We start from the raw sequence: 10,378 nt of genomic DNA on the forward strand, positions 1-10,378 counted from the left end.
GTACAGATAGAACATTTTAATAAAATACTGGGAAGAAAAAAATTAATAACATTTCAATTTTGAAACATTAAATATGTTTGGATATATTATTTTGCTTTATTGAGTTGAACAACACTTAATATTTACTTAAAGTTCTTGTTCAATAAGTTTCACTTTATATAATTTCCATGAAATGATTTTGTATTGTATAGGGGATAGAAAAGAAAATATCATTATGAAGATTCAAATATAGTTATTTAAATCAAGAAAATAATAGTTTCAAACTAACATGTGAAAGATAATAATAGAACCTGACATATATGCCTTTGAACAAAAAGATAATGTTCTTTAGTGAAAATATCTATAACTTATAATATCCTCAAAGTATATATATATGGTATTATTATGTATACGAAAATATCAGGTGCAAACAAAGTTCATAATAGCAATACTAATCTGTCACATTATATGTTGATATTCACATAAACATATGTATAAATAAATAATATTGAGAAATATGACCTCTTGGGGCCGAATAGATGGCTCAGTGGTTAAGAGCAATGGCTGCTCTTCCAGAGTTCCTGAGTTAAGTTCCCACCACCCACATGGTGGCTCACAACCATCTGTAATGTGATGCATGCCCTTTTCTGGCATGCAAGTGTACATGAAGATAGAGCACTCATATACATAAAATAAACAAATAAATCTAAGTTAATGGTAATAATGATATATAATTGTACTCATTCAGTCCTAAAATCCCTACACACAAAAGGTCATATGACTGCCTATATTTCTAAGTATAATTTATTTTGAGCATGTGTTTATGTGGATACTAACATATAATGTGAAATATTAGTATTGATATTCTGAACTTAGTATGGACCTATTACTTCAGGGAAGAAAAATGCTATTCATAGAGATATGAGTAGTTATTGATATTGAAATGTTAATCAATATTAGCTCTGCTGTTTCAGTTAGTATCTTGTAGCTCTGATAATAACAACATTAGCCAGGAAGACTATAGATAAGTTTCAATGGAAGAGCATAGACAATTAGGATGAATTACAGAGGTCATGGATTGATAAATGTCATTCCTACTATCTGAAGAATCCCCTCTCTCAAATGTCTTTTTCTTTTAAATGTTTAGTTTAGCACTGAAGATATTCCCAATGGATGGCTATTATCTATTATGGGAGAAAGAGTTACTTAAAGGAAGTAAGGTTAACAAGAACAAAAAATTCTATCAACAGAATAAAAGATTATAAATAACTTCATGTTGTTTTCTCTTTTTCTAACAAAATCAAGACACACCTGATTCTGGTGTCCTAACAATGGTACTGTCAATATATCCTGCTTCAGTAGTGACAGCTGAGACTTCAAAGAGATATGTTGTATACGGTCTCAAGTGAGTCACCACAAAGCTGATGGGCTCTTTCCACACAGAACTGATCTTATTCCGTACCAATGTGCTGGATGAATGTGTAGTACGAACTGTAGGGGTAACTCTACCAAGGGTTGGAGAAGGGCTAGTGGTACTCCACAGAAAAGATTCACTGTTCTCCTAGTGAGGAAAAGAAAACACAGTAGGAGGGATCACATGTTATCTCTACATAAACATAAGGAATACTACCCATTTATTTTCTTTATAATACAAACATTATTTCTTAATGTGTGTGAAAATTTTAACAAAATAATTTTCATAAGAAATTGCTAAATTTTAATTATAGTTGCTAATGTCTATAATATTAGGACAGATGTTAATATCTATAATATTAGAACCGACTATGGTCATTATACGTCAATCTTGAAATCCTACATAGAATTTAAAAGACAATATAATGGAGATTTGAAAAAAACAGCTAAATCATCAATAAGAATTTTTTAAATTTGTGTTAACCTAATAGAGCAAACCCCTAAGATAAATTCAATCTGTGTTAACTGTTCCTATCAGTTTTAAATCATAAGTATTTAAGTAAAACAACACAAAAGCAAAAAGTTGCCTTCCAAGATATTAGGGTTATATTCACATATGCACGTGTGTATATTCAAAAGGATCTTAATTTGAAGTTGAAGATTTTTAGAACAATTTAAAACAAAATAACATTGTTTGGTTGTTTCTCGATTAGCAATGACATGATAAAAAATATCCCAAAGGTAACTCGGAAAAGTAGGGTGTGAGGAAATACCACGGTATCTCTGAAGGTTTCACATCAATGACAAAAGTGGCAATATTTTCACAAAGATATGCCACCAAGCAGCCCACCAGTTTAATCTAACGTTGACTATATAGTCTCCTACAGGTAATTTCCTCCATGACACATGGACTTATGGTCTCTATGCCAGTAGGGATGACATGGTCACACCTCAGAGACTTATAAAGTGTCTGCCCAACTGGAACACCTACCCCACTATACAGTCTATTCCCACCTCTCCTTCCTCCACTGCCAAACCAATGCTGCCTCATTAATGAAGTCTTTCGTGATACGCCCTAGAGATATTCTCTTCCTACCTATAATTTGCACCCTTGAAATACAGTCAGTTTCACATAGCATGACGCTATAGCCCAAGAGTATAACTTTACAAAATATGAAAACTTGAGGATGTTAACGTCATAAAAATGTTGATGTGTGACATGGGTTACACCACACTCACATTACATTCAGGTAATTTCCCAGACAAAATGTCCTCTACTTTGATGGAGACATCCTTCACTACTATGCCACTTCTGGCGTGTTTGACACTGATCTTGAAGCTGGTGATTTTGCCATTTGGTTGCCGAGGTAAATACCAAATCAAGTTGACTGCAGAATAGTTGAGAGCTTCCACTGTAAGGTTAACCACTTTACCCGGAGCTGGAAGTTGGAAAGGGTTGGAGGAAAAGGGAAACTGTTGTAAAATTTAAAGTGATGTTTATATTCTTCAGGGATATTAAATTTCTACCTTATATGAGATGAAATATCAAATGTCATGAATAAAATCAACTTTCTATGTATTTGTGTGTATATGTGTGTTTTTACTTGTTTCACCTTAAAATGTTTTACAAAATGTGTTGAACCATGAGTACATATTACTTATCCATCACATCTATTCATTCAATGAGCATTTAAAATTTAAACTATTAGATCAATGGTTTTTTTAAGGATAAAATACAAGTATGGGCTGAAATTTTACCTCCTTAAATACTTTGGAATTATGTAGGCACTGTAGAAGTTGGAAAAATTATAAATTCAAAATAGTAGCCAAGAATACACAAAATTCATATCTGAAAATTTCACAAATATCTAGTATCTAACATCAAGTAGATAGATATCCAATTAATAGTTCATGATTTTTGCATTTTGAGTTTTATATACCATCAAAATCAACCTTTTTCCCAAATTTCTTACTATCAATTATTATCTATAATAATAATCTCTATGTTTAGTTTCCACGACAACCATATTACATCAGAATGAAAAGAAGTTGTGCACATAAAATAGATATACAAATAAATAATGAAGATCTTTCAGATTATAGAATAAAACAAAAATGTTTGAGGTCAGACTACATCCAATAATAACAGTGACTAGTAACAAGATGTTAAATGGCTAGAGTTTTCATTGTGTCTAAAAACACCAAAATCCGTTTTGTAAAAATAAATATTCAAGAAGTTAGGTCCTGAGAAGAAAGATTCAATACAAGTTAGACAGTGAGAATGAAGAAATTATAAGCCAAATGCATTTTAATGTCAAAAGTAACACAGATATTGAGAATGGTTACTAATAGATAAAATAATAAGTGGAAGTTTTTCTTAAGGAGATTGATGAAATGGAGTTGAAGAAGTTTGTTCGACATTTAGTACTTAATTTATTTGGGGTATGTGAAATACAATAAAACAAAGGGGCTAAGATTGTTAAATACATTATACTGTGCAACTATGAAATTATTTCATGAATACTAATCCTTTGTACATTTTTCTCATTGAAATGATATGAGTATTCTTGAATATTAATATACCAATGGCAGATGGCACACAGACACATCTCCAGCTGGTCCTTAAAAGAGTTGTAAAGAGGAGGCGTAGGGTTCTCTCCTTTAATCCCAACACCCAGGAGGCAGAGGCAGGCACATCTCTGCTTTCAGGCCGGCTTGGTGTATAGAATGAGTTCCATGACAGCCAGAGCTACACAGAGAAAACTTGTCTTCAAAAACCAATAGATAGATAGATAGATGATAGATAGATAGATAGATAGATAGATAGATAGATAGATAGATGATAGATAGATGATAGATAGATGATAGATAGATAGATGATAGATAGATAGATAGATAGATAGTAAGTACAGTTCTAAAGAAATGATTATATCAAAAGAATTTATAATGTAACTACCTTTTTGTTACATTCTAAAGCTTGCTTTCCAAAACAGAAAGCCATAAGCATTAATCACATAATAAAATGTTAAATCTTTCTGGCTTTCTCTATTTAAATAGTCTACTTCTTAATTGTATATATCAACATACCATTATTTGTAAATTATCTATACAGAGAATCCATACATCTTAACCCAACTATAGGCTTACTATAAAGTACCAAAAGTCTTACATATCAATATTTTTTCACCTGTATGTACACAGTTTTTGTTTTTATTTTGGTTTTTCGTATTTGTTTGTTTGGTTGTTTTTGGTGGTGGTGTTTTTTTGGGGGGAGAGGGTTGTTTTGTTTTGTTTTATTGTTTGCTTCATTCCTATTTAGACATTGAGATATAAGTTGGCACTTTAATATTTAAATCTGAAATAAATTATATATTTACATGAAAAAAGAGAAAATTCTCTAGGGAGTTAAGTACTGGGATTTTGATGTTGGTGGAGAGAATATTATTCATTCAGCTCAGTTTCACTGATTAATTTGTATGTATTTCTCTTACGACTACTTTTTTTTCCAACAGAAAACAAATTTCTCCTCATTTGATAATTACACATTCACTGTGTAGAATTTAACATATCTTAAACCAGTAATTTAATTGCTGAATGCACTACACATTTTTTTTCTATACTGAATACTGTATCCTCTTGATATGCCAGGACCCATACCCAATTACACTGAGCAATTGGGAGAATTTTACTTCAACATATATAGCTTCCATAAGGGAAAATAAATCATAGGCATTATTGTATGATCTTAAAATATACCTGGCTTATTAATTCATGTATTTTTTCTCTTATCCCATTAGAATATAAGATCCATGGTAAATATTTGTTTATTGGAGATAACATTGTCTAATGAACTATTTTCTTTATATTCATTTGATTCTAATTGGGTTACAAGGTATTTTAGTCATCTAAAGAAGAAATGAAAACGCATCGAGCAGCAAAGTTCCTCTGAGCGACAAAAGGGAGATGTGTCAACTGGTTTGATAATGGCTGAGTCTTACAGACTGATATGCTGATCACTGAAGTCTACGTTTTCATGTCTGATATCACAGATTGCCTGTATCACTGGTGCTGATGGTAAAAGAGATATAAAGCTTATATCTCTTAAAATGAGAAAAAGCTTATCTACACCTCGAGATAGTCACAGGAACATCTATGCATGGGAAGAAATATGGATGAGTCATCAATGTACCCAAATATCCGTAGAGGTGTTTTATAAGGTGTTTTATGATGGCACCTACTTGTAAGCCCAAAAGTCAGGACATCTATGAGAAAGGTCCTAAACCTGGACGACATAGTGACTTTAAGGCTAGCCTAGGATGCAGAGAACATTCCTTAAAATAAATAAGTTAAATTAAAATAGAGTAGTTTGCCTGAAATAATAGATGCTTTTTCATTCATTTGTGTGTGTGTGTGCTCATACGTGGATGTGTGTGCATGTCCATGCATCTATGTGTGTGCATGTGTGTGTGTGTGCACACGTGTGTGTGCATGTGAGTGTGTGTGTGTGTGTGTGTGTGTGTGTATGTGTGTGTGCTTTCAAATGTTCTGTCTCTAAGATGATGCTTAAACAGAATATTTTTTTCAGAGTACTTTCACTGTCTCAAATAACTAGAAGGAATTAAAAGGCCATTCTCAACAATTTTATATATTTGTCATTACATTCTAGTTTTTCAAATGATAAGAACTCATGATTAGATTCATTTAGAATTAATGATTTAGGAAAATTACCGCTTTCTGCAGTTTGAAAAAGAAATGGATCGCTGAACACTCCAATGCCAGCGCTGTTTTCCGCAGCAACCTGAAACAGACCAGGGTTTTTTTTTTATGTTCAATTTCTTTGCTTTCTAAATATACAGACTCTTCAATAATACAATGTTCACTTCACCACACGGTAAGTTTTAAGACGATTTTTCCGTAAATCTTACAGTATCCCCCAATTAGAAAGCAACATGGGTGGCAGGCATTTCACGTAATCAAACTAGAAAGTAGTCTGGACAACATCCTTTAGACAAAAACAACAAAAACAAAACAAAGAAACAAACAAAAAAACTGGATGAGAAGTCAGTAGACACAGCCAAGTTCATACGAGAAATAATGGTACAGCATGAATTCAGTTGTCATACATGTTCCAAAGCTCAGTCTATACCAACTGTACATATACTATACATAGGACAGGTTATACACATAGCATCAGACTTCAAGGTTCACACTCTACATAATTGAGCAAATGAGTACTCAGAAAAACTGTAAGTGAAAAATGAATATGCTTGATTAACAACAGAGTATAAAGTCAAAATTTAACAGGCACACACACACTACTTTTTATTTGCATGGTTGAGTGATACAGTTCAATAGGCAGAGAAGACACTGAATGGCTTTGAAACACCTAAACTTTTACAAAATGCATGAGTGGGACTCTACAATTGTGTAGTTCTTCCACAGATGGGAAACTTTAGGCAGTTTGCTTAACTCTTCTAAGGCGCATGTTTTTCCTATATTTGACTGCAAATAATAATTTACCTATGTCACAGAGTTTTTCAGAGACTAAGTGAAATAATATACATAGACGACTTAACAGGCTTTCCCCATGAATGTTAGCTATACTGAAGATATCAAATGTACCATGCCAAATTCTCCTTGGAATTCACCAATGGCTAACATTTATTTGAGGAGAGCAAATGTCACAACATGATTTATGAAGTGTGAGATGAAACATAGGCTAGAGGCTTCTTAATAAGCCTGAAATAAGAGAATTCAGAGAAATAAAATGCAAACTCATAAAAAGAGATCTAAGCAGAACTAGTCTGGACAAATTGACATTCTCTCAACAATCATTTCTTACATCACATTAAATTTAGCATTTATTTATTATGCCTAGGTATATATTTTATGATACCAGTTAACTTAAATATGTGCCTGTTTGTGGAAAATATGTTTTGCAGTTTTTAAGTGTCAAAACCTTTGTGCAAAATCTCTCCTATGGTGTCTTATTATTAAGGAAGGCCACCACAGTTAGTAAGGCCACAAATCAGCTTCTACAGGTGTTCTTCTCTATGCTCACTCATTTTCAAGACTCAAACAAAAGATGCATGTGTTGGGGCTGTCAAGATGGCTCAGAAAGTAAGGGTGTGTACCCCCAAGCCTGACAATCCAAGACAGAGCTCTAGAACCCTTGAGGTGGAAGGAAAAATCAACTCCCACAAATTGTCCCTTGACCTCACTTGTTCCATGACCAGCATATCCCCATACAGCACAATAAATAAATAAGTAAACAAACAAACAAACAAACAAACATTTCCTAAAGAGGAAAGATGTGGGTTTTTTAAGTTAGAAGCAAGGAGCCAAGAAGATAGCTCTGTACTTTCTCATCTACAAATGTTATAGCCGTCCTTTATTTGCAAACATTTCTATGTAATCTAACACAGTTCTGCTTTGTGTAAGTTCATCTTTATTTAGTAATCCAATAAAACATAAAATCGTGAATTCTTGATGTCGTAGAGTATCACACACTTTTAGAAACACAAAAGAGTAAGGGTTCAGTGAATCTTTACTGAGTGAAACAGAACTGAACTCATCATTTTTTTTTTTTTTTAGTAAAACTGTTGCTTCAAAAGTTTTTAATCCATTATCCAAAAGTTAAGTAGTGTATATCCAAATGCAACAGAGTTAGAAAAATAAAATGCCAACGCTTAGTTTATGTCTGATTAGAAAGAGCAGTATTTTAGTCTAGGATGTGGATTACCGGTTGAGCATTTGTCTAACATTCAGGAGGCTCTGGGTTCTATCCTTGCACTGCAAAACATTTAAAAATAATAAATGGCATGTAATATTTTCATTTGGAAACCTAAAGTGGTTACTTTAAGCTCAATTTGCTTTCCATGAAAGATATTAAGCTAAAGCTTTTGTTTTAATGGATAATATGCAAACATATTATCTACATAGAGAAGGAAAAGATTACAATGCTTCACCAGGCTTTGCATATGTGTTTGAATGCTGAGCATGTGATAGTTTGTCACTCTTCAGTGGCTCATTTCATTCAACTAGCAGACATACAAGGTGGATGAAACTCTTACTTTCTTCATGGATTTATTATTTCAATACTTAGTATCCACTCACAAAATATTTACCTTAATCTCATATGTTGTTCCAGGGTTAAGGTTAGTGAGGAGAACTTCCAGACTGTCTGGCTTCGCTCTTGCTCGAGTATACACTGTCTGCATCCATGGACACACCTCCTTGTATTTAATAACATAAGATATGATCCTTCCATTTGGGTTAGGAGGAGTATTCCATGAAAGAAGAATTCCGGCAGAGCCAACTCTCTCCCCGGCTAGGAAGACCGGAGGTCCCGGTTCTATTTTTAAAAATTCATGTTATTAAATGATCAAATAATTATTCTATTTCCACCAGAAAAGGTAAATTTTAAAAAGTATTTATAAATTAAAACATTTTAAGTTCCCAGAAATCAGTATGAATTTATTCTCCCTACAGCTTTGAAAAAAAAAAAAAGACTAAGTAATAAATCCTTTTCAGAAACACCACAAACATTCTTTTCTAAGAATGTAAAAAATGGAATGCTATAAAAAAACACTACATGCCAAACATACTTTTGATGCCAAGTCGGGTTTTTTTTTAAGGCTTTGTTAATGCAAGGCTTACATGCAAGAAGTAAGAAAATAAGAAATAGACTTACAAATGAAATAGTTTTTCCTTAAGGAGTATAGTGAGTTTGTTTTCTTGGCTCTAATAATCCAAATGTCACCATTAACAGACTTTCAAATCCACTTCACAAACAAAAATAATTACCTTTTTTCTCTTTGAAAGTAAGAGAAACAAGATTGCCTTCAGAAGACAAATTGTAAACATTTTCCTACCTTTCCCTTTCACTTTAATTACTCTATACTGATTTCACACACACACAAAGCAATCGCTGCCAATGTAACTATGTCTATCTACCAGAGACACAAGGATTAAATACGTTTAATGAAGAGTAAGTTAAAACAGGGACTCACTCGACACATTTGTTGCCAGTGTTCTGCTCACAGGTGAGCTATAAGTTGTGGCAGAAATCGAAGATAGTGTTATATCATACCCAGTGCCATAAAAAGTACCAGAAACATCAACCTAGAATGCCAAAGTTACATACTGCATTATTTCTAAAAAGCGAGTTAAAATAACAAATCTAGCATCATTTACAAAGTTAACACTTTTCTACATAAACTGTACTACTATACAAAATAACAAAAACAAAGTTGCATATCACTATAAAATATGAATTTGTTATATAATACAACTGTCGACTAACCTAAGATGAAAGTTCACAAAATATCCTGTGTTATCAGACTCTAAATCAATATTTCTACCTATGCCAGCACTTTGTCAACATGGAAACACTAACATCTTCAAAACATCTATAGCCTATGACTGGAGTCCCTTTATTTTTAAGAGAACATGCAACATGCAAATTACCAAATTACCTGTGACTCTGACGTTCCCATGAGAAGGAAAAGAAAAAAGAAAAGAAAATCCATCATTATTACATTTTTCTAGCCGTACAATCACATTGATGGCTCTAGCGAGAAATGTCGCCTGCATTAATGATTTAAAGTCTGATCCTCCTGGCAAGTACACAATTAATGAGCCTGGATTACTCAATAGCTCTGCCCTTTCTTTGTTAAAGTATTCATGAACTCTTGGATGGCTGGTTGTAGGTTCAGTGCAGAGAGAGAGAGAGAGAGAGAGAGAGAGAGAGAGAGGGGGAGGGAGGGAGGGAGGGAGGGAGGGAGGGAGGGAGGGAGGGAGGGAGGAAGGGGAGGGAGGAGAGGGGAGAGGGGAGGAGAGGGGAGAGGGGAGAAGGGAAAGGGGAGAGAAGGGAGAACAGATGTAAAACATCAGGATGCTAAAACTTATACTCATTAATTTGATATTGATATGCTTTTGTCTACATTTTATGCTTTTAACAACCTCTCAAGAAAAATAGTTTTTA

The 10,378-nt window shown here is 33.4% G+C and overlaps 1 protein-coding gene across 1 annotated transcript in view; it reads right to left on the reverse strand.

The window, feature by feature from the left end:
- The window catches only part of Ptprq (protein tyrosine phosphatase receptor type Q), a 194,640-nt gene extending 184,539 nt beyond the window's left edge, over positions 1-10,101 (reverse strand). The window contains exons 1-6 of the mRNA XM_028754570.1: positions 9,870-10,101; positions 9,405-9,516; positions 8,520-8,746; positions 6,121-6,190; positions 2,632-2,831; positions 1,291-1,540 (exon numbers count right to left, since the gene is read on the reverse strand). Coding sequence (XP_028610403.1) covers positions 1,291-1,540; positions 2,632-2,831; positions 6,121-6,190; positions 8,520-8,746; positions 9,405-9,516; positions 9,870-9,926 — 916 coding nt within the window. The 5' untranslated portion in view covers positions 9,927-10,101. The remainder of the gene's footprint in view (positions 1-1,290; positions 1,541-2,631; positions 2,832-6,120; positions 6,191-8,519; positions 8,747-9,404; positions 9,517-9,869) is intronic.
- Positions 10,102-10,378: the final 277 nt, after the last annotated feature.

Source organism: Grammomys surdaster, unplaced genomic scaffold, assembly GCF_004785775.1.
Source record: "Grammomys surdaster isolate TR1022 unplaced genomic scaffold, NIH_TR_1.0 126028, whole genome shotgun sequence".
NCBI lineage: Eukaryota > Metazoa > Chordata > Mammalia > Rodentia > Muridae > Grammomys > Grammomys surdaster.